Source organism: Oreochromis niloticus, linkage group LG20 (assembly GCF_001858045.2).
Source record: "Oreochromis niloticus isolate F11D_XX linkage group LG20, O_niloticus_UMD_NMBU, whole genome shotgun sequence".
NCBI lineage: Eukaryota > Metazoa > Chordata > Actinopteri > Cichliformes > Cichlidae > Oreochromis > Oreochromis niloticus.
In genome coordinates this window covers 29,193,127-29,217,947 of record NC_031984.2, presented here as the reverse complement: position 1 = coordinate 29,217,947, position 24,821 = coordinate 29,193,127, and the positions used below count along the sequence as shown (strand labels likewise).

General features: G+C 40.6%; 1 protein-coding gene across 3 annotated transcripts in view; it reads right to left on the bottom strand.

The window, feature by feature from the left end:
• The window catches only part of hdac7a (histone deacetylase 7a), a 53,855-nt gene that overhangs the window by 17,831 nt on the left and 11,203 nt on the right, over positions 1-24,821 (bottom strand). Inside the window, exons 1-4 of one of the 3 annotated variants that reach the window (XM_005454088.4) lie at positions 20,543-20,869; positions 19,412-19,480; positions 783-970; positions 555-645 (exon numbers count right to left, since the gene is read on the bottom strand). In XM_005454088.4, coding sequence (XP_005454145.1) covers positions 555-645; positions 783-929 — 238 coding nt within the window. In that variant the 5' untranslated portion in view covers positions 930-970; positions 19,412-19,480; positions 20,543-20,869. Of the gene's footprint in view, positions 1-554; positions 646-782; positions 971-8,142; positions 8,550-19,411; positions 19,481-20,542; positions 20,870-24,821 lie in introns of those variants that run through there. The other 2 variants (XM_005454087.4, XM_003449118.5) reach the window with 2 other exon arrangements.

Here is a 24,821-nt window from a genome sequence, read left to right as displayed (position 1 = left end):
GGAGGGGCAAGCCCTGCCTAAAGCACAGTGTTCACAACCAGACATTATTTGCATAGTTGTGCAGGAAATAAATACATAAATAAAACGCAAATACTATACATGCATGTATGCTTCCGAGTGTCGATGCATTTGTGTGCAATGCACTGTGAAGTCACCAGTTAGGCCTGAGACTATGTTTGCTTCCATTCTTGTGAATAAGTGTGCACACAGAGGTGGCAGCTGGTGCTAGGAGTGATCAAGTCAATATTGACCCAGGGACTTTATGTGCCTGGACGCAAAACTATATTTATCTCCACTTTTTCAGGTTATATTTAGATCTCACTTCAAAGAAAGCAGCTTTGCAATTGGAGAAACACTGTGTAACAAAGATGAAGATGTCTTGCAGGGACTTTCCTCTCTGGCCATGATTAGCACTCTGGGCCATAATTATTCATAAATTTGTGGAAATGGTTTTATGAAAAGTGAAAAAAAAAAAAAAAATTAGTTGGAGTCTTGTAGAGACCTGTAGAGTAACAAAGTAATTTCCCATTGTGTGTGTGTGTGTGTGGACTCACTCTGTTGACTCTTGTCTTTGTGTTTTAGCTGTTGCAACTCTTGCTGTTTCTCGTGATGCTCGTGCTCTCGCCTCCTTTGTTCCATATTAAACTACCCCACCAAACACATATACACATTAGCAACATAAAGCAAAAAGTCAGGTAAGACTGCAGGTGTAATGAAATATATTGTACAATAGTTTTCCCAAGAAGTCTTTTATGGTTTTACTCTGTTTTTTCCCTCCTTACCCGGATTTGTTGGTGTAGCTGTTGTTGGGAGAAGGAGCTGCGAGGTTGTGGGGAGAACGGTGAGAGGTGTAAAGGCGGGTGCAGCGGGGTGAGGAGCACCGTGTCCGAACCAGGGCGCATCCCCCGCTCTCCCACCCTGAGATCCATGGGAAACAGCAAGGATGTGCGCGACACTGCCACTGAGGAATCTGGGAAAAGGCAAGGATAAAGTGAAGAGAGAGAAATGCCAGTTTGCTCCATCCTCAACGAGGAATAGTTGGTGCTCTGAGGGAAGTGCTCTCTGAAAAAACAAACATTTAGGATTTCAAGGAGCACATGGGGGTCACTATGAAGCAGGCTTTATATAAATTGCTTTATAATAAAAATGGAAAAGCACAAAATTATTTGGGCCTTCTAGATCTGTGCTTGAAATGGCTTTCAGGATTTAAAAACCTTAACCTTGGAACAAATTACAACAGGATTTGAAAGCACAGCAGTGAAAGCATGAGAGGCTCTTCAGCAACTACCTAAGCAGATGCCCAATGCAGTACACCAAGACCCAAAGTGAAGGAATAATAAGAAACTGACACAGGAATCAAGAAAGTTGGGTTTATGTAAACACAACAAGTAGAAACAGCATTCCTGAAGCATCTATGGCAGCTGTGTAGGTCTTTCATTACCAACACTCATACAAGACACACACATTTCCATGCCTTTTGCATGCTGTTGGGACTATCTGCATCGCACGGCTGAGTCAATGGGAAAGATTGCCTCACCCAGTGCTAAAAACAAGATCCAGGGAGGGAACAGCTTGGGAACAGTTTGGGGGTGGGGGGTTTCCATCCATGAGGCACACGCACGCAGACAGACACAAATGTCTACACATGACTAAAAAAAATAAATTAATAAAATAATATACAGTGGCTCACACCAAAACAGAGACACAGCTGTAAGCACATATAGGTATTCAAATGTATCTCACCACACATGTGGATAATGTTGCAGCAGGTGACAAACATTCACCTGCATATGTCGGTTTATTTATTCACACATTTGAATAACCACCCACGCATAAACAAGCTTTCCGAAAGCAAGCAGGCACACGTACCGTAAAAAAAACGTCTACACACAATCACGAGCTGCACACAAAATAGGCTTGAGTAAATACCAATTGCACAAACCTCCCTAACGCTTAAACTGGCATGTGTGCATGCACGCGCACGCACCCACCCACACACACAGAGCACGAAGAAATAACTTCATGTGACATCATCTTGGGTGCTGCTCAGATGTCGGGCTGCAGAGTGTGAAGTGAATGTCACTCACAGCGTGGCCTGACCTGATGCCAATAGCAGCACTTGACTGGATATGGGTAAAAGGGAAATGAATAGATACCACAGTCTCAGGGGAATTTGTAAAGTAATCGCCCAAATTAATCTTATTTGTGTTCGTGCAAACAAAATGATCTGCTTCCAGTCTGAAAAACAAGACCACCTTACGAGCCAGGAGTCAGCGGTGGTCAGGTAAGTCAAACAGCTTTCACCAAGGAGACTGCAACTAATCCCACACTATCATAAAAATAAATATTTTTACACTTAAGCTGCGTTTTCTCTCACTGTTTGGTTAGGTTTGAGAAAAGATTGTGGTTTAGGTTAAAAGAAGTCCTTTACCGCATGTCTGACAGCTACTACATTTTGTAGGTTACCTCAGTCACAAGCCCTGTCAGAGGAGTTTAAAGAAAAGAAAATACTCAATGTAGTCAGAAAACACCCTTTCAGTTTCAAAATCTTGCTGCCCTTCATGAAATACAGGACCATTCATGTTTGTGTGCACCACATAACGTCAAGCAAACTGCCTGAGGGGCAGAAACTCACCTTTAAAAGCAGCCAATCCAGCCCCTTTGGATGGCCTTGGAAAATGTAAAAGTTTTAAGTAAAGGAGGGAAGATTTGTTTTTTTCTTGTGTTTTTTGTCTGAACTTTTAATTCCATCTGAGCCACAAGTCTGAAGTTTTACAACAAAACTATCTGGTTAAGCCAAGAAGCTGTGCTGATGCTTTTTTAAAGTTTATTACAGTGACCGCAGAATGACTGAAGATGGAAATTTAAAGCACCATGTTGACATTGTGCATCTCACGCTGATCATCACTCGCTTTGTAAATGGATGATTTATTCATTGTGAATAATTACATAATGTGCATGGACTTCTTCAGGAGGTGACTATTTTTACAATCTGCGACGAGGCTGGGCATGAACACAACAGTACAGAAGACAGATGATGTCAGTGGTGCTGTGTCTCCTAGAACAAACATTAAACCTCACCTACTGTCTTAGATTGTCAGTACTCTTCCTCCATATTAGGCTACAAATGCAGAAAGACAAGCCCGAATGCCGGCCGTGGCTGGAATAACAGAAATCCCTTGGCAAACACACACAATCACATTCACAAAGACACAGGCGGCTATGCACACATATTTTCTTTAATGACAGCACAGAATAATAACGTCATTATTCTGAGGAAATGTAGAGGAGAACATGCAAGGAAACAAAGGCTGGCACAGTACACACACACACACACACACACACACACACACACACACACAGTTTGGGAACACCGGTGTCTGTTGCCCTCCTCTCCTGGGTTATAAATAGCGAATGGCACTCTATTCCAACATTTACCTACACAGACTTCTTTGTTTCTACAGGGTAAACCACACTCTCTCTTCTAGAGTAACCCAGTGATGTCATCTGCAGTTTCTAGTTAGTTGTCTAAAACCTACTAAGATGTCCATGAAATTCTGGCCTACACACAAAAAAGGCAAAAATACAAAAGGACACACACATAAAACCGCTTTTTCTTGTTAATTTCAAGGAAAAATCCTCATTACTGCCAAATGTTGCTAAACTTGCTTGTCTTTATGAAGAACTTACAAAACGTGAAATCACTTGGCAGTAGAGCCCAATTATCTCAGCAGAGTACAATGTAAAAAAGTTTTTTATAAACTTGTAACTCCCTGATTTGTAATCTGTGTACCAAGCTATAACTTTATTTGACACTGTTGATATCAGACAGACCTCTAAGGAACGTCTGTTACATGTTACTCTGTAAAGCATTCAAACTAGAGATGCACAGACTGACCAGGGGACTGGAATCGGTCGATTTCCAGCACTCTTGGCCCTGACCAGTGATTGTCCGGTAAGCCCATGTGAACGGGAGTGCAGGACACGCACACTCACAGCCACGCGCTGACATGCCGTTAGCGTGGAACCTCCTCACTGTGAATGAAGACCCAAAAAACGCAGCCATCCTAATATTTGGTCTTTGTCCTTTAACAAGATATAAACATTTGCCAGTAATTATTTAAACACACAGGACAATCATTTTGTTTTTGTATTTCAGGGGTTGAAAATCGTGTAATTATACTGGTTTTGGTACAAACTACTACATTTCTAGTATTGTGATGTGCTTACATTGGAGTATAGGACTCAGTAGTCATCATGGTTGAATGCCTCATGAGCACACATGACCACATTAGATTTTGAGCTGTTGGTTAAATATAAACGAACTGCATTTTTTAAATTTCTTTAAATCTGGGTTCAGATTAACATCTGTTTTTGTGTATCTCTAGGGTTTTTCTCTCCCCACATTCCTCAGTGTAGTGATACTTCAGGAGTTTGCCCACTTTTCTACCCAGTAAGCAGACACATTATGTTGTTTTTAGAATTGCAGAATAACTAAGAATAACACACTTCCCATCAAGCCAACATGACTTTAAAGCTAGACACCATGTAGTGGTTTAACTTCTGCAGGCACATTTAAATCATCCAAAGTCTCTCTCTCTGGGGCCTCTCCCAGTAATACGAGGCTCTGGTGTTTTTAGTTCCCTTAAAGAATGGCATTATGTTACACTTCATTACATCTGCGTGTTGCACTCAGATAAAAATAACAAATCTTGGCCTTGTGCTTATGATTGCATGTTGATTTTATTTAAAAAGCACAGCTATTTTCTGCAAATAGAGCTGGGAATGCATGTGCTAAAATAACATGCATATTATGCACACATACATTTAAGCAATAGGTCCTTTTTGGAGCATTAGGAACATGATACTCGTGAAAGCCAAGGAAAGTTGAATAACTAATTTTTAATTTTTTTAAAAAAACCCCAGTGCATTTGGAGCTTGATGGATTTTATTTATTTGTCCTAAAGTTCAGGAAGAGTACCAAAGAGGTTATGTTTTTGGTAATGTTCGTGTGTGTGCCATTCCTTCTGTGTGTAAACATGACAGTTTAGGAAGTTTGGAAAGAATTCTGGGGTGTAGGGTGGGGTCATCTTAACTATCCATTAAAATATGACTGTCATCCATCAAAGTCTTTAAGGTCGACTTAATGATTTATTTGAGAAAGATGTTTACTAAAAGCCTGATAACTATGTTTTTAATAGCTGACCCCAAAAATATGTTATATCACTAAAGGAAGTACAGTCGAGAGAGAATGTGCCATGTAATTATTCAGAAATATACTGTAGTAGTAAAATACTATATAATAAGCTCAAGTTATTTATGTCCAGTGACACATATATATATAAACGATAGTACTGTTTCCTTAACAGTAAATACTGCCCAGTGAGTGAGCTGTGCTTCTTGTTAATGTGGTTTTTTTTAGCCTTACACTAAATCTGAGACCAACATTCAGAAAACAACGTGGTCGTGCATTCAGCATCGGCAGGCTTTTATACTAAAACAAAACGGTGCCCACATCGTCCAGTCGAGGGTAACAAAGTAACTACTCTGTGTGTTTAAATGTGCACACAACTCCAAGACTTCTTGGTGCCAAGATTAAAACGTCAACATACCCGACACTGTAATAGGTTACGTTTTATTTTGAAATTTGGATTTAACGGTGACACACAGCTAAGCTCTTTGTGAAACAAAGACAGACAAATTCAACTGAGAGGTTTACATTCAGCGAGTGTGTTTGTGCGAGTGAGAACGTGTGGGAGTGTCAGTGTGTCATTATGAAAATTACCAAGGGTGCAGTACGATACTGCTCGCCTAGTTGTAGAAGCCGTTGGGAATGTGCTGAATTATCAGGCAGATTATGTAGATTAGGTGTATGTCCTCAATGAAGACAACATGAAATTCAAATGGGTGCGTCCAGATGTGTGTGACTGATAGAGAGAGACAAGGAGTCCTTCCCACAGCATGCGATTTTGGGTAATCCCTTACATCTGAGTCCTCCCTTTTCTATTCTTTTATTCTGTACTAGTGTACAGCTCAGTCTGGACTGGTTTTACAGGTAAGACAAGGATATGCAAAGGCCTCTCTCTCGCTCTCTCCCTCGCTTGGTATTTTCCTCTCTCCCTTTCTTCCTACAAACCATCTTGTGGAGTGGAAAATGAGGAGAGAGCGAAAAAGCTGCTGCAATAAAACTGAGGAACACTGGAAAGAAAAAACCCAAAACAAAACAAAAAAGCACAAGCAGACAAGAGGGGCGAGGAGGTCCCCTCTCTTTAACACCGTGTAGATAAGACGAGTTATTCTCACTCACTGAGAGCTGACAGCCAGAATAGTGCCACAAGTGAGAACCACTCACTACAAAGTCAACAATCAAGAGAGCACACAACCACTTTGTGTCTTGTCACACATCCAAATATAGTTAGAACTCCTTCTCTTTTCACTCTGCTGCATGCGTGTGTGTGTCTAAATCACACTACACCTTTTAGAGGCACCAGCTAATTTCAGAAGATAAAAATGTCATTACCGCAAGGTATCTGTTAAGCTGCAGGCACAAAAAAAGACTCCAATGCAAATTAGGACCTTTCAGATGAAGGAAAGCCATAAGCACAGTTAACAAGGACATTCAGAGATCAAATCAAATAAAATCGGAAAGAAGGCCGCCTTCTGACTCCGATTTTCGAGTCTCTCTCTTTAAGCCTGACACGGCATTCATCCATGTTATTACAGTGCTTTTTCAAGCTTATGTAATAGAAGAATCCACCTGTGTTTATAATGTGGAGTCAAATATGATCGCGCACACACTCTGAACACCTGTCAAACCATTGTGCGCTTAGTGTGATGGTATTTGAGGATGTGCACGTGAATACTTGCTCCATAGAATTCCTGATCCAAGCCTGCAGCATGTCTTTGGAGCGCTTTGCCAAGGAAAACAGTTCCAGTTTCATCTAAAGCAAACAAATGCAGGGTCAGACCCATGGGTTTAAGCCTGGCTCTTCTTAAGTAAGCAGCTTCTTATAATCTGCAAAAACTAAACTAAAATAACACACTGCAGCAATTATCGGAAGCAGGATGAGAATTGGGCAGCTCTTGAAGCCACATGTTGACACAAATAGAAGTGGCTTTATGAAACTTTATGTCACCATTTTCTGATGCAATGTAAATCTGGCAAATTACAGCACTTAGAAGCATGAGTTTTGACCCATACTAGGCTACTACTAGAAATTCCCTCGATGCTAAATTGCACACTCGCGCAACGTATATTCCTGAAATCCTACTACTTCTCACTTCCTTATTTGCCAAACCTAAAATCTGAACTTTATGCTGAAAGTGCATTTTAAACCTTCCTCTATGTTGCTGACTCAACCAGAACCATCCATCGATAATAGCGGCAGTAAACTGTGTCAAAGGCAGATTTTACTGCATGGTATTGCGTGCACACGGCAGTTGAAGTTAACGCTTAAAATCTCACGTGTTGATTGATTTCATTCGTTTAAAATTGCCACGCTTCCCTCGCAGGAAGCGCTGGCATGTGCAAACAACCAGAGCAGTGATGCCAAAACCATTTAAAAGGTGTGCGTGCATATGTGTGTGTGTGTAACAAACAGACGGGACTGCAAGTGTGTGGTTATGTCAGTATACGTGTGTGTGTGTGTGTGTGTGTGTGTGTGTGTAAGAGAGTAATAGAAGAAGGTTGATGTATAATGCACTGAGGGTCCAGTTTCCCAAGTCCTCAACGAGTTTCCATAAACATCCAGTGCTGCTGTGTGTGAGATCAGCAACAGCTCACACAAACAAACACACAAAGCATCCTGTATATTGTGCTGCCGCTTCTAAAAAAGTTTAGTAGTAACTGTCGAAGCACAGCAGAGCAGTATCAAAGAATAAGTGAGACACACGGCTGAGAATTAAACAACGCAAGAAAGAAGCTCTTTAACATTCTGCACCGCTCTCTTTAATACACAAGCTGGGCTGATGGAGGTCAGTCCTCACACTCTCAGACGCACACATCACAGCAGGGTTCGAGTGCGCGGTATCCAGTGAATTTCGTACAAGTTTTCCCTCACCGTACTCTCATGAGATATTAAAAAATAACTGTCACATGCACAAGTACAAACATGGAAGTAACAATAAAGAAGTGGCACATACCCGTGTTTGTCTTGTAAATATCCGGCAATGTGAAAACCCCAGTAGCACTTCTGCCTCAGCCAACTCACAGCAGGATCTATAATTAGACAGAGAGCTCCACTCCCCTCCAGTCATCTTTTACTGTCGGCCACATCCTCTTTTTTTTCTTTAACTCCTTCTCTTTCTTTCCTCCCTCCCTCTCTCTGCCTCTATTTGGTGAATTTCTCTGACACCAGACTGTTGATTTCATCATTTTGCTCACACTCCCTCACTCACCTGGAGCACAACAGCAAAAAAAGGAAATCCTAATTAGCCTCAAATTACAATAAATAAAATCTGAACTACATAAATGAAGTGATAACTCATATCTGTAGTAACACTAAAGGAAGTGCTCTAAATCCTCATGAGCGTACACCTCTTTACAACCAAAAGCATATTTCAGCCTCTCACACACACTACACATTTTCCGCATCACACTCTTGACACAGCGATGACCATTAGGTCTTGCCACCAGGGGATCTTTGAAGTCCATCCCATAAACAACATGGATTGCAACCATGGTAACGGGGGCGGTCATGTCAGCAGGAAGTCGAGTCTATAAAAACACAACAATGAGAGAACCAGGGTGGCTTCCTGTTTAAGAGCTCAGTTTAGACTCCCATTTCCTCCCCTCTCCTCCTCCCCCTGCTGTTGTTGCGACGCTGCTGCTGCCACAGTGCCCTTGAGCCCTACAGCTGGAAAGTTTCTCATTAGAATAACACTGCTTTCTCTGAAGGCCTCTTTGTCGGACACAATCACCCAATCGGTTCAAAACACCATTTCTGTTCATGAAGAGGTGAAAGCCTCTGACATCCATTAACGACTTAGATTAATGACTAACACTGGCCCTGAAGGCAACACACTAATGTAATGAACACACACGTTACAGGCACATGGAAAACTACTAAGTCAGCTATTGACAGCCCAGATAAGTCGGGTTTCATCTATTTCAATTGTTTGTAGTACTAAATAGGCTCAGACGCAGCTTAAAGAGTTCAAGAACTTCGCAGTGCTACTTGACCAGGACATGTAGTTTTTCCACTACTCAAGGAACACTTTGGCTTTTTAGGACATTATCTCAACTAATTTTCAGGAAGCAGGAGTGGTGCAAGAAAGCTTTTCCACTGTTGTCAGTACACGTTAACAAAAACACATGTTACAGGAATGACTAAAACAATTTTTTTAAACAGCATATTAGAAAAAAAAAATCTCAGCAGCTCTAAAGCTTACTGCAACTTTTTTTTGTGGGGGAGAAGTGCCGCTATGGGGCAAACTGGTCACAGCAATTCGACATCTTTTTCAATGGATCGTTCAATTCCTTCCTGGTTTCCACAGGTGGAGCTGTTTGTTTTGTCTGTCGGCCATGGCGACACCTGATTACACTGTTTATTTTTTCTTCTTTTCCATTTTTGGAAAGGAAGAAAAGAAGAATGATTTGTTCATCTTGACTTTTAGGTTCTTACGAAGCGTCTTACAAGGAAAGATCTAAGTCACCGGGGGAGGGATTCAGAAAACCCACTGCAAATACAGATTTTGTCGTTTAGCATTTAGTACAGAGCAACAATAGTAATGGCTAATCAAACAGAGTGAAAAGCACAAGACATGGGGGTGTATTCAAAAAAAAAAAAAATCCACCAAGTTGCTAAATCAGCCTTGTGCAACACAGGATCTTTATAAATAGACTGGTACTGACAGTTAGAATCACATGCTCTTTACTCTGGGAACGCTCTGTGTCTCTTTGTTCTCTCTAAGAGTACCAACTCAACTGTGTGCTACATCAAAAGGTAACTCCTGCAGGACATGTTTACATCACAATATTTAATCTTTCTCAAACCTGAAATAATATTTTTATTTTAAAATGAGACACACATTGATACTAGGATACTTTTCAGGGCCATGGCCGGGTTATATTGATCAGCTTTGATACTCCTCTGCTACACGTGCTCCATAGACTGCAGTGCAATTTGCAGGGAGTTTGTTGAGGAAAAAGGAATTCTGATGCACCCCACGGGTTTTCATTCATCCCGATCTGTTTTTCTTTGTCATTCCCGCTCTCCTTTTCCATCGTTCCTTCTCACTCACTCATTCCTTCAGCAACTGATCTCCCTTCCTCGCTCACATTTCCTATCTACTATCTCCCTTTCTCCCTCCTTCATCCAGAGGAATCCACAGCTGTCACTCCCATTCAAAACCTCGTCTTCCCAGAGCAGCTGGCCAGACTGTGGTTTGTGTGTGCGTGTGTGCACACGTGCGCGTGTATGGGTGTGGGCCTCCCTGCCTACAACTGTCGCCAAAATATTTCTATATTTATGATCTCGCTCTGCTGGTGCATAGTTGGAGTATCCAAGTGTAAATGCTAGTGTGTGTGTGGCTGTCAACAAGTTTAGGAACTACCCTCTGCTATGTGTATGCAAGTGTGTGTGTCCGTATGCATGTGTTACAGCAAAAATGAGGACGACCCTCTTAAGTGAAAACATTACCGAGTGTTAAGTGAGGACACCAGAGGCACCTAAATCATCTGCAAGACTCTGAAAGATATCTGGCTGCAGGCCTTCATGTGAGAACGACAGGAAAAATCCACACTTGGATTCTTTTTACCCTCCTCCAAATCATTTGCCAAGCTCAATACATAACTACTTTGTAATAAATCAATAAATAATTCATGATTTTTTCCCACTTTATACTTTTGATTGCATCCTGTTTGCCAGCCCCCGTACAGTTGGTGTGGGATTAAAATAAGGTGATAATGGTTCAGTGTGTGAGGTTTGACTTCTATTTATATAAACAAAAACCAGCCTGATGAATAATTTATTGATCGTTCAAAAATGAAGTTTTCATTGCCTCTGTAACCAGCGCGTTTATGCAACATCACAATTTTTATATTTTTTTTCCAAAAATAAGATAAGAGCCAGCTGCCACTGAAATAATAAGTCTACAAATAAACTGTACTAGCAGCTTTGGCAGGACCAACCACAATGTGTTACAGCCTTTACCATTTTCACTATCGCAATATTGTGTTTTAATGTTCGCCAATTAGCCCTAAACCTGACTGAATGTATATAATATTTCAGTAGCCCAATCTGCCACATGGCATTTCTTATACCGCACACATGGTATTTCTTCCTTTCACATTAACATAATGATACATCTGGGACAGTCTTTAGAAAAAGGGACTTCGACAAACAGACAGAAACAGCTGCACCTCCTGAATCACAGTGAAGATGGAAACAGTTTAAGTTATGGACACAACAGAGTCATTACAGAGTATTTCCAAATTTGAGTCAAGGGCAAGGTATTTGAAACCTATTATAACAAAAGCCACTGTGTTGCCTTTTTTTTTTTTCTCCAAATTACACGTTTTTTAAAATTTGTCTCATTTTGCTTTTTCCATCAGGAGATTTATGAACGTCGTGTGAGGAATCTTAGTGAGTCATTACGTCCTGTTCTACTTCGTCTAAACAGGTGCTTTGGGATTCCACCAGCTCAGCATACCAGCAATACACCCATTTACATAACTCACATACAGGTCACACAGATAGAAAAACTCTGACAGAGTGCATCTCTGTCACTTTTTTTTTTTTAATCTTAACCCAGTATTATAATTTACTTGAAGGTGAAAACAACTCACTCATCTGAATGCCTCCGTCTGTCACAGAGGTAACACCAGGTGTGCTCTCCTGTTTGACAAATAACAGTCGACACAGACGTGGTTCAGAGAGCCACATTATCTCCGTTTCCTGTATTCCGCTGAATGCCACACACTAGCTCACTGACACATTAAAAGACACCAGATCGTCTGCCATTTTTCCCCATTGCTGTTTTACATACTGTCGGTTAAGATATTACTCCAAACACTCTTCTAGCATGGGGAAAGTGATACTTTTTGTATTTACTTTGTTTTGCAACAAACAGAAGAGCTGTAACTTGGGAAATGAGTACTATGTCTGATTGACAAATGTTCTTAAGGCCCAAGTTGGTATTGCAACATGTTAATCATAACACAGGTGAGGAAAGGTTCTCTTTGTGTTGCATGAACTCAGATTCTTTGAGTTTTTGTTTGTATGACATCTGACACCTTCATTGCTCAATACAGGCACTTTGGTTTTTCCTTGTGTCATACTTTTCAGGAAATCAGAGGTTAAACTATGAAACAAACTAAGAAAAAAAAATCCTTATAATCCAAGACTGGTGCACGTAGGGAAACCATCTCTAAATTGTGTCACCCAACAGGAATGTGGAGACTTAAGAAACTAAGTTCCTTCCTTGACAGGAATAAGACCCTTTATTTGCTGAATGCCACTTTTCCAGCTGATGAAATACAGCTGCTCAGCTTCCAAAAGCAGCACTGGTTGTGTTGGGCATGTTCCTGTTCCCAGTGTAACATGAGGAAACTATTCACCATCGAAAAAATACGATTACATTTAAAAATTGTGTGCTGAGCCACACTGGAATAACATTTCCTGTAAAATTACAGTAAAGTACTGGCAGCTGCATTTCTAGTCTTTAAGCTGTTATTTTACAGTTTCCCTACCGTAAAAAAAGAAAAAAGAAAACAGCACTATGTGGTATAGAATATAAACTTTATACTACAATAACTGTTTGATTGCCATTATACTGCTGTTTTAGTGTTCCTACATCACACCAACACTGTGCGCAAGCTGCTGTGAGCTATAAATGGATGACACTCCCTTGCAGCCTGAATGATTACTCAACTGTGGCCAATATTTTCCCCTCAATGCCATCTGCATTTACAGTACTCAGCTATGACGAGAACAGCAAATTGCTTTTTAAAAAAATCATTTTTTCAGTAATTTCTTACAGAATTTTAAGAATTCATTGTACCAGTCTTCACAAACTCTACTTTAGAGATCAAGCGAACTTCAGTTCTGGTGCACATCTGTATATGTTTTCCTTTTCTCCTTCACACTCCTGCTGTCCTTCACATCAAACACATTCCCCAACAAAAAAAGCCACTCAACAGTAGCTCACTCGATGGGATCTCCCTCTTTATCTTTTATAATACACGTTTCTCACACACACACACACACACACACACACACACACACACACACACACACACACACAGAGTCCACACTTATGATAAAAAGCCAGAAGAAAAGGGGGAAGAAACCAAAACAAAACACAGAATTCACACTTCTTAAACACAAAGCCAGGTAAGGGAAATAAATAATGCCGTAAGACTCTTGCTCATATCTCTTCTCTCAAATATTTTGTGATATTGTAGGCACGATTATTTAAAATAAACTGACTAATATTGCTGGTTGTAAGTGAAAACAGTGAGTCATCAAAATGACAGTGGTGACTGATATGCCGATAGCCTGTGGCTATCGGCATATCTGGAAAAAAAAAAAAAGCCTGTGGTAGTGAGATTGGTAGCTACAATCTGCAGCAAAGGCTTTTTGGCTGATAAGAACAACACAATATATCTGCTTATCTGGCTGAAGCCTCAGCCTGTCCTGCACGGAAGACGTAGTTTGACTTAACTCAGCAAAATCAGACAAAACTTACGTCAACATCCAGTTCAGCGTAAACACAAGTTTGATGAGCGTTCCTGAAGGATAAAGAAAAAAGTAGCCAAGGCAGACTCCCAATTTAATTACTTAATGAACGCTGCTGAAATGCTGTGTAAATCGGAACAACTATTTTAGTCTTTTGAACTGTGGGCAGCAGTTAGTTTGGTTTTTCCCCTCTACTTGTTTTATAACAGGTTTCAAGATGCAAAGCTTGACTGTGTGACCTGTTCACATGGAGATTTTTTGGAACAGGGATAACATGCTGGAGTGGCTGACTGCCAGAGCACCCAACGGAGGAACGGCTTCGGTGCCTGTTGCAATTGCAAAACATTAATGAACTGCAATAAAGTGCACGTGTGAAATAGGATTTGGGAAAAAAATGAAAAGAAACAAAATGAAAGAGAGAGAATCTACAGTATCGCTTTACTCTATCTGCTTCTTTGAAATGTAATCATTTTTTTTTTTTAAATCTCTTCATTTCGTGGGAGTAGTTAACATGTTCCAGGAAAGCAGCTTCATGAATATGCACCATCACACTCTGCCGTCTGCACAGACAACAAAGGAAGAAGGCATTAACATTCCTGCACATGCTCTGCACTCTGGTCAGGGATGAACACACAAACACACATGCGCGTATCTAACAAAGGAAAAAACAAAACAAAACATTGATTCTGGAAAAACCGATTCCATTCTGAATCGTGCAAAAAGACGGAGGCCAAAACATTAAGTTGATGATGTTCAAAAAGAAAAATTGTTTGGTAATCAAGGGGTGATCATATTTTTTAAAAGAAAATGCCTTTGGGTATTTTTCTAATTTTAGTAGCTCAAATGTGGATGTTTTCTGGTTTCATTTGATTTCTATAAATAAACTGAGTATCCTTGATGTTTGTTCTGCTCATTGGACAAAAAAGCTAATACTTGTAGAAGATTTTGTACTCATTTTTTGCGAGATTGGTTAACATGCGAGTCCTGCATCTTTGGCTGTTGGATGGTATAACAGACATAACAGCAATGACGTATATGGTGCGCAATATAAAAACACCACTACATAATGCAGAAACCTATGCTTGGTGCCATCCCATACTTTAACCAGCAGAGCAGCTCTAGCTCTCAGCACTTCCTGCAGGACATGTAGCTGCAAATGGTGGTATGGAGTTAAGTGGCGTCTTCGCACTAAGTTGCTAACTAGTTCGGGAAATACATTTCTGGAAAGTCAACAAACAGCAACGCCATTGTTTTTCCCTTTCAATGCAATCCCAGCACGCCCTCACCCACACGTTACCCTTCAATATCGGAATGTTTTACTCTCTAAAAATAGGTATCTGCCTCGGGCCCAAAACTGTGTCGGGTTTTAGTTTACTGGAGATTTCCAACTACAGAACAACTCTTCTCGCCTCTGTTCCAGTACTATTTGTTTTCATCATCCTCTGTGTGTACATATCAAAGGGGTGTCTCACAGAAACTTGTCTTACATATACTGAAACACACACCCAGACAGACACACTGACCACAGATGGGCATTGTATAAACCTGTATTGTGTGGTTCTCCTATTCAATTACGAAGAAATCAGCCTGAAGCTGTAAACGTCACTGAAGATAATCAAGACACACACACACACACACACACACAATATGTGGAGTCACATGTAAAGTCAGGAGTCCGGTCAGATCCTATTACATCCGCACCTACAACAAGCCATCTGATCCGAGGTCAGCGTCAGTCGGTGTGAGCTGAATCATGACTTGGTGGAGCTGTTTAGGTCAGACAGTATCATCTAGTTCGGAGAACTTGTGACTGATATGTGGCTTCTACAGTACCAGGAATCAGGCTAACCTATTATCTATGAGCAATATAATATTAGCATTAATGACAGACGTGTATCTGCAAAGCAGAACTTCAATGTTTCAGGGCTGTTACATGAATGTTCTTTATTTTTATTTCTACATAAGTAATGTTTAGTCAGCAACTACCCATTTCAAAGAACAAAGACAAAAGTCACTGATCCTGAATATTTTAGGATTGGTGACTTAAGTATTAATTGTATAAACAAAAGCAAATTAGCTTTAAAATAAATGGTAAACAAATAGTAAAATGTGTCCTTTGATTCAAGATTTTTCAATGAAAGTTCAAGTATATAGAGCCAAATCATAACAACAGTCGCCTCAAGGTGCTTTATACTGCAAGGGGAAGAGCCTACAGTAGCTGGAGAAAACACCAACAATCAGATGATCCCCTAGAAACAATCACTAGGCAACAGTGGGAAGAAAAAACTCCCTTTTAACAGGAAGAAATCTCCAGCAAAAGAGTGGGGTGAGGGAAAGAAAAAGAAAAAAGAAGAGCATACTAATTAAAGCTAGGACATCTTACTTTCCGTGTATTTGTTTCTCACCGATAGTGGGAAACGGGAACAACCCCAGCTTCCTTAAAGTTTGGAACTCAGAAACAGATTTAGATCCAGGGCTTCTCGTCTGGCACAGTGGCTGTAACTGAGGTGAAAATTGAGTGTTTTGAGATTTTTTGTGTGCGTTTTTTTATACCCTGAATGCCACAGGAATAAATCCTTAGAAGAAAGAATTCCATTGACTTCAGTAAATTTAATCCGAATTACGTGCCTTGGCATGTACATGACTGTGTGCATGGAAGTGAGAGAGAAAGGGGAGGGGGAGGTATCAGAGTGAGGCTGGAGGCCAATAAGAGACCAGTTACCCAGCAGACCACAGCAAAAAGATTTTAGCTCAAAAGGTTAATGCAACGTGAATTGATTTGACACAGTAATAAAATGTCGAGGACACTCTTACCTCAAGCCACACCGCACACACTTACAGTCTCTCAGTCCCCTTTGCAAGACAATACTTTAAATATGTGCAGCCTGTCACACAGACACAGAAAAGTGCACGCACACACACTAAACTGAAATAAAAAGTAGACAACTGCACCACACACAAACACAGTCCTGTGAGCCCCCCTTGGAGAGTATTATATAACATTACCCCTGACATATCAAGTGATTTCATGCACCTCGAGGCAGGACAATTGAGCCATTTGTTCAGCAGGTCAAAAATAGCCGCCAAACCTCCAACGCCGTCTACTGTTACAACCATTACTACTGAACGGCTTGTGTCTGCACTCCCATTTGGCTTTAACGTGTATTAGAGTTCAAAATCACCTTAATTTATATCTGCAGCGCCGGTTGTTCATTAGTACAAAACGTCAGTAGGTTTTTGAATTTGCAGCTGCAGAGGATGAATGACCTAATGCTATTTGGGTGCCAAAGCGCAAACTGGAAATTCAAGAAGGAGCACAATTAAGTTCTAAATAAACAGTCTAGCAGCTGCAACATTACAGTCGTCTAGTGATATATCAACTCAATAAAAGGCTAAACCTGCTGATTAAATGTTTCAATAGGAATTTTGTTACTTAGATATGCAAATAAGTGAGAACGATTACCACCATTAGAGGTAATGATTGATTGATGCTTATTAACTTTCCTCCAGTTGAGTTCTTAAATTCAACAGGAACCGGTAACTAAAAGAAACACAGCGCCCAGATCAGCTGACCAATGTGGCTGGAAACCACAACTAGGATATGTGATCTCCACTGCATGACTGTTGGAGTTACTCCGTTTAGCCATCCAGAGAGTAAAAGGCTGAGAAAATGAGCAGAGTACACATGCGAACTGCAATAAGTTGTATTTTCTATGTAGAAGTTTTTGTTGATTTCACTGACAGCCCTGAAAAAGGCAGTTTTTTCACTCGTTATTAGGAAAACAATTATTTAAAAAGAACATTACTATGGTCAATCAAAATAAACTATTTTGAAATATCTCTGTTTGCAGAATTAAGAGTTGTGTCTTTTTTCATTTCCAGGGCGTGTAGAGGAAAAGGCTGCTGGAGGAAGAAGTTGAATATGAGGTGAAGGTCTTTTTATTAATAGATATAGCCTTTGAAAGCCATTGTGAAACTTGCCTGAAATCGTCATACCTGTATGCACTCACTTCTGGTAACTGCTACAGGAGCCAAGTATTACAAGCTATTCTTTAAGTGAACAGCACTTCTGCGTGTTTTCTGTTTCACGTGTGTGGAAAATTAGGGTTCAAGGCTATTACAGACACAGCAGGACAAGTGGGACGTAACCCTGCAGGTCTATTATAGCACTCTGTGTAGTTTAAAGGGCTGTTTGAGCTCCAGAGGCTTTTAAAATGGTGGTTTCACATGTTATGCACATCTGGCGCAGACCGCCGCCACCTTAGATGGCTAACCAATCTCCGACTTCAGACGTCTGGCGTAAGGGCAATGCACTCCACAGGGCAAACGATTTAAAGCGAGGTGTGCATGTTTGAGACGGAGAAATTAGAGAGAGGAAGACAAAGGATAGAGAGCCAGTGCCAGTTGCCCTGCATGGACAACACGCATGTAACCAGACTCTGCAGTTACAGCCATGACCTCAGTGGGGTTTGTTTTTTTTTTTTCCAGAGACATGCACGCAGATACACAAAGCCCATAGTGGGTCCTTGGTTAGCATGCAGTCAGCAGAGCCTGGCACAGCGAGAGCCGGCTTTCATTCAGAGAGTCATGCATTGTAATCCTACACAGCGTGATCACACAGGCATGCTTCACAGCAGAGAATGCTAATCTAAACTAAAAATGCAGGACTAAAAGTGCCAGCCGGGGTCACTTGTCTCGGATGCTTGGAGCAGCAGAATACTTTTTGAGCTCAGGTTTAAGAACAAAAGCATCAACTAAGCTTTTTGTTAAAGAGAGGCACAATAGATGAATATATGACAGGAAGCGTTGTTGAAAATTGTTGAAAATTTGACACGATTACAAAGAAAAGTAAGCATGCTCTCATTTTACTGGAAAGATGGCAGCTTCTTGAAATGAGTGCTAAAGGGTTAGCCTAAGTTCACGTCCTGCATCACACTAGTAGTCAGAGTGAACATTTTCATTATCTAACCATGACCACACTGTGAAAGAAACAGTTGCAATCACCATAATTAGGAGGAAATATGTTTTGATATCTCCAGATGTTTATGTGAGAAGCTTTTGTGCCAAGAAGAATGACCGTCAGAATCCTAACTGATGACTCTTACACAATCCTGGAAGTGAAAATATAAAAAGTGAAGTGAATCCCTCTACTGTACTATACACTGGTACCAGTGATTTCCTAATATTAATTAGAACACAGAACTAAGTGTTTTGTTTTAGTAGGAAACTAACTAAAACCGGATGCTTTTGGACGTTTACTAAACAATAAATAGCTCATGTGGTAAATTTACATTCACACATTTTTGTAGGACTGCGTGACGCATGTTCAATTAAACTTCTGCATGACCTGCAGCAAAACTAACTTCTAAACCCACATGAAAAACACACAGGAGGCTGCGTCTTTCCAACTAGGCCAGCACCTGTTCTCTACTTTTACTGCAGCTTAGATCATTGTGGAAAAACTGCTGTCACCCAAATTGCATACGCTGTGTGTGTGTGTTTGTGTGTGTGTACACACATGTTAAACAGAAAATGATGTAAAGAAAACAAGATGTAGTCGGGTGCAGGGACTGCCTGGAGAGCGGCAGCATCTTTTTCCACATGAGCGTTTCAGCGCTGATGGCTTTTGCCTGACTTTAACAGGTTCAAGTAAAATACTACCAAAAAAAACCAACTACTTATTAAGTCAGAGCGGCATTCTGAGCGTTTTCAGCAGAGGTTTAAGGTCTAACCTGCCACTGTGGGAAGTACGCTGTCCTGTCTGTCAGTCCTTACGATGTTCCCAGAGGTGCCGATTCCATCTGTGGAGACAAAGAGAAAAGTATATCACTGAACTGCAGCTGATATTCACAATATCTAACAATAATGAACAAAAAAAAAAAAAGCAAACAAAACAAACAAACACAGTTGGTAACTGACAGCTTTCACCTCTGAACCTTCCCTAAAATGTCACAATAAACAAAGCAGTTGTAATAGCAGCCTTAAAGAGAGAGGTGACAACAACGCTTCTTACAGGTGTGTATTAATAGATTTCACCACTGCCATGTGCTGGACTAGGCACAATGTGAGCTGTTCATGTGATGTGATGTGATGTATCAACAGGTCTAGTGCACTATTTTGACCCACATGTGGATAGAAAAGATGAGAAAAGTGTGTGGTGGTCTGGGCTGTACCACGCAAGCACGCACGCAACACACACACACACACACACACACACACACACACAACAATCCCAGTTGTAGAAAAGTACCCGAACAGTGCACCTGCACTTTAAACTGGGTTGCGGAGGTGCTGCTGCTAAACTGCGATGCTGGCCGACATCTGCTCAACCTCACTGGGGACAAAAGTAAATAATATTTGAATCTTATCTTAAGAAATGACTGATAAGAAACACAGGTTTGTGGCTAACACACCTCCGCCAGTTTCAACAAAACACTCATTACTCTGTTTAGGAAGCCAGACATTATTTACGTGATTTACAGCTTGTCAACGGCACTTTGCTTTAAAGTCCCTCTTTCCTGCTTCATAATGACTTGAACTGTAATGCAAATCATGTTTTAAAACGACTGTTGGAGCTGATTGTGACTTTATCTAACATATATGTACAAAAAACTAATAAAATAAATTAAAGCTCGAGAAAAGTACCGTATGTTTTTTAGTTTTATTCAAAGATGTGCGCGCGTGACACTTTTTTTTTTTTAAAGTGCTCGCGAGCAATTAAAATAGTGCACCTGCGCACGTAGCTTAACGCCATACTGCACCTGCCAGACGAGTTGAACCCCCGACACAGAAGAGCCCGAAATTTAAGAACATTTATCAAACTTTCAGCTGCTCGGACCGTGTCACCACCAGCGTTTGCCTACCTTGTAAACCGGAGCCCGTTTACACCTAACCGCCCCTTCAAAGAGTCCAGTCACACTTGAAGATAATCCAACTTGTATCGGAGTCTGTTTTTTGAAGCGTTGAACAAATAAAAAGAGCCAAAAAGCTGACGGAACGTGATGGAAGAGAGATGCAGAGGTCCGCTGGTATTGTCAGTGAAGCCTGTACTGAGGAGCCGAAACATAGGAACTTATCGGAGGCAAGTTACAGAGAAGTAAGTCCGGCCCCCTCGAAGCGCTGCTCCCTCCCCTTCGCTCTCCTGCTGACAGAAATAGCAGGCGAGGCGGGCCCCACCAAAAATAGCCTTGACTTCACACAGGACCTTCTTGACTATTGTTTTCCCGCACCGACTCGCTCCCTTTGAGTGCACGCTCCGCGTTTAACTGCTCGTAACTTGTACGGCATTCTTAACTTTATATATAATTTATATCTTTTTCTTTTCTTTTTTTTTCTTTCTGTTTTTTTTTCTTACAAATGAGATGGGGATTTTGTGTCACATAAAATAATAGTTCCCTCTCTGTGGCTCCATCTGCTGTCAAGAACTTCCAGAAGCAAGGAGAGTGACTCGGCTCTGGGATCTCCAGGGTTCTTTTGGAGGCCCCCAGAAAAAAAACCAAAACAAAATTAGGCTATATGTGTGAACGTTTACTATTTGTCATAAATGCCTAAATGTTTCCAAAACAACAAACAACCCACGCAGTGTTATTCATGTCAGGATACGGCAACATGTGACCCTCCAAGATGAGACAGATGTTGGTCAAAATGGAACTTCCATCACTACAGCACTGACTTGCACAGATCTGCTGTGATACCTTTCTTAGCACTCATTTTATTTATAGTACGGCGAATATAAATAGTCGTCCTGCATATTGATTTCTGAGCTTGTAACTTACAGTAAATTACATACTGTTGAATAGCGTTTTCAAAGGCCTCATGCCCCCCACTCCATTGACTTTGCTGTCTGTCTGTGGTGTAGGTGGGGACCAGAAAATCTCTGATTATAGTCATGCACCATTGAGCTAATGTGCAATGAAAACTATTATAGCACCGAACAAATTAGCTTGTTTGGGTTCACATTAAATGTCGAGTCTGTGTGAGTTTCTGCACAAAACCATAAAAGCTGCAAGTATTTTCTCAGGAAACAAAAAAAATTTTGAGCCTGATTTGGTTTCCTTTGTAATTCTGATTTCCTGCCTGTGGTGCTCAGTTATGAAGCTATTTCAGATTTTTTCCTAAATAACTTAAGAAAAAAGACTGTATAAACATTTCTGCGTATAAATAGTTCTTATACAGCCCGCTATCAGAGTATTATATAGAATCACAAAGGTAAATATTAGAGATATTTCCTGACAAAACTGAACTGTGGGAGCGCAAGAAATAACTTTACATTAATCTTTGGAAATTAATCTGCAGTTGGAGCTGAAGCTGAATATCATTCATTCCTGTCCCAAAGAACAGCAGGAAAAACAAAGTAAGGCTGTTTAAAGGAGCCCTCATAAAAAATGTCTCAGATAGTTTCTATCTCCCAAATTACCAATGCCATATACTGTAGTCCTGATTCTACAAATACAAATAACTTAAGTTGCTCCTGTACGTGAAGAATGTAAATCTGTGTGTTTAAAACTGTACCCGATTCACTCGTGTGGTGTAGGATTAAAGAGCAAGCAGGAAGTCTGTTATGAAAGAAAATGCAGTCATGTAGAAACATGGACATTTTGTGTAGTATTTATATAGCTTGTTCACGCTAATTGAGTATTTAGTGTGAACAAGTTTCCTATTGTGCTTTCAAGTATGTTATGCAGAAAGAGAGATCATGGTTGCTGGTGGCTTGACATGATTAGTCCTGCTATTTATGGGAAAAAGACTGTGTCCATTATCCTCTCTTTAAAATGCTTAATTTTCATCAAGAACTTTGCTTTCAGCCATCATTTATCGGCTGTTTTTAATGAACTTTTAAGTATTACAGGCATAACAGTAAAAATAACTCCACTGTAATCGGTGCAAACCTTGCCTTGATACAGCAGACATGGCTAATATCAAAAGAAAACTGGGGTAATTAAGAGCCGTTACGGTTAAACCAGGGATGTGGCCGTAAATAAAGCAGGCTGACATAATCCTTAACAAAGTTGAGTCATAATAGACTTTTACAGTTGAAACAGTAAAAGTCAGGGTAAAACTATCCAATTAGATGCTCTCGATGTCTAGCTATCTTTATTTTCCCTCATAATAACGAAGGACTGAATGTTTGTCATTCTCTCCTGCGGTAATGCAGACTACCTTTTTTTCTTTTCTTTCTCTTTTTTTACAGAGATTAAAGACACTAAGTTCTGTGCAATGTTCAGATGTGCAGATACACATTTGTTCTTGACATTTTCAGACCACCAAGGAAGTAGAGCATCCTGTCAGTGTTCAAGCGCACACACTTACAGTACAACACGCTGCTGTGGAAGCCTGCGTGACGCAGGAACATTGCCTTGTCAAATCTTATAGCCCAAAGTCTTCCTAGAATCAAGAGGCAGTTTTCTGGTACAGGCCACCGACAGTGAATCGCACACATCCTCGCGTCACAACCACTCCACTGAGGTCTGCATGATTCAGTAAACCTCTTCGGCCCTTTTCTATAATTAATTGCAAATGTGTAATTTCTCCAGGGTAGCACCATAAAAATCAAACCTCTGTTTGTACCTGCAAAACAAACTCCCTCCCAGAACTTCCTGTCAAACATTCACATTTAGAAGACATTTTAAAACATAAACTAATACACCAAACTGCTAGAAATTAGTTTGAGTTATTATTTAAAAAAATAAGGCCCCAGGGAATGTCTTCATGCATGGCGGAGGTGCTTGGAGACGCTATCTACTCCCTGTTTTTCTCACTCTTCTTAATTCAGCACCATCTGTAGAGTACCGTTTAAACATTTTTTTTTTTTGAGTCAGAAACTGACATTTATAATAAGTTTCACTAGCACTTCACAATGTTTTTCCCCACTTTTAACCGTCCTTTTTGTTTCCACAGAGCACGAGCGTGTGCAAGCCTTTTATCCTTTTTTCCGATCTCGGCGTAAGCCAGGTCAACAACTGATGTTTAAGACCAATATTGAAACCAAGAAACGAGCGCTCTGTCTGCTGCTGGTGGTGCTTCATCGTCCGCTCGCTCACCCTCGGGTGGCTCTTTGAACAGGGGGAACCCGGCATTGTTCCCAGAAACCCTCAGTGTGTGGGTGTATCTAACGATATAACGGTGTGTGTGAGAGAGGGTTGTGTCCTGTGTGTTTGTGTTTGCATCGTTTATGCGATTCTACGTGTTCAAAAAGTGTGTGTGTGTGTGTGTGTGTGTGTGTGTGTGTATATGTGGTTAGTCCATTCAATTACACAATCTAGCATGCAGTCTGAATCACATCCGGTTTCGAGCTGAAAATAACCAAACCACAGGGTGACAGAAAAGCAGCGCAGCAGGCAACCGCCCACAGGGAGAGAGGAATACATACATATGCATACACACTCTGTCCAGCATTGGTCACTCGGTATTTTTCACAAACAATAATAGGAACTGGCGTCTATTTGGGTGTGCTATGCTTTGACTCCTCAGATTTTCAAATCAAAATGATTTCACATTTTTGTAAAACTCATCATATCTTTTAAAGCTTTAGCAAGAAATCAAATAATCCATGTTATCTTCTTAAGATACAACATGGGATAACACAGTTATGAAGAATTTGCAGAAAAATGATGCAATGCATCAGTTTTTTTTTTTAGAAACATGATCAGTCATCCTTTAAGATGTAAATTAATTTGAAATGACACAGAAAAGTTTGACGTACGGCTCTTTTTTGTCAGTTTAGTATATGGGGCAGGATGTGGTCAAATGTGTGCTACAAAGTTGCCTCCCACCTGCAGGGATGTGCTACTGCTAAAGCAACAACACTTGACACAAGAAGTGATTCTTCAAAAAAACAACAATAAAAAAAATAAAGAATGTGCAAAGCTAAACTGGAGTCCTCACAAAACAAAAGGCAACTGATTAAGTTCATTTAGGATGCATTAAATGCCATCTACTTTACAGGTAAAGTGGATGTCTGTTTGTGTGTGTTGGGTGACTTGGGTGAGCCTTTGCTGTGAGCATCTGTGTCTGATACTTGATCTACCATGTGCAGACAGTGTGTCGTTAAAAAACAGCACATGCTCTGGTATAAACACAAATGAGTCCGTTTTGCGTAAGAGGGAATGGTATGACCCTTATTTCCACTAATTATGAGAGACA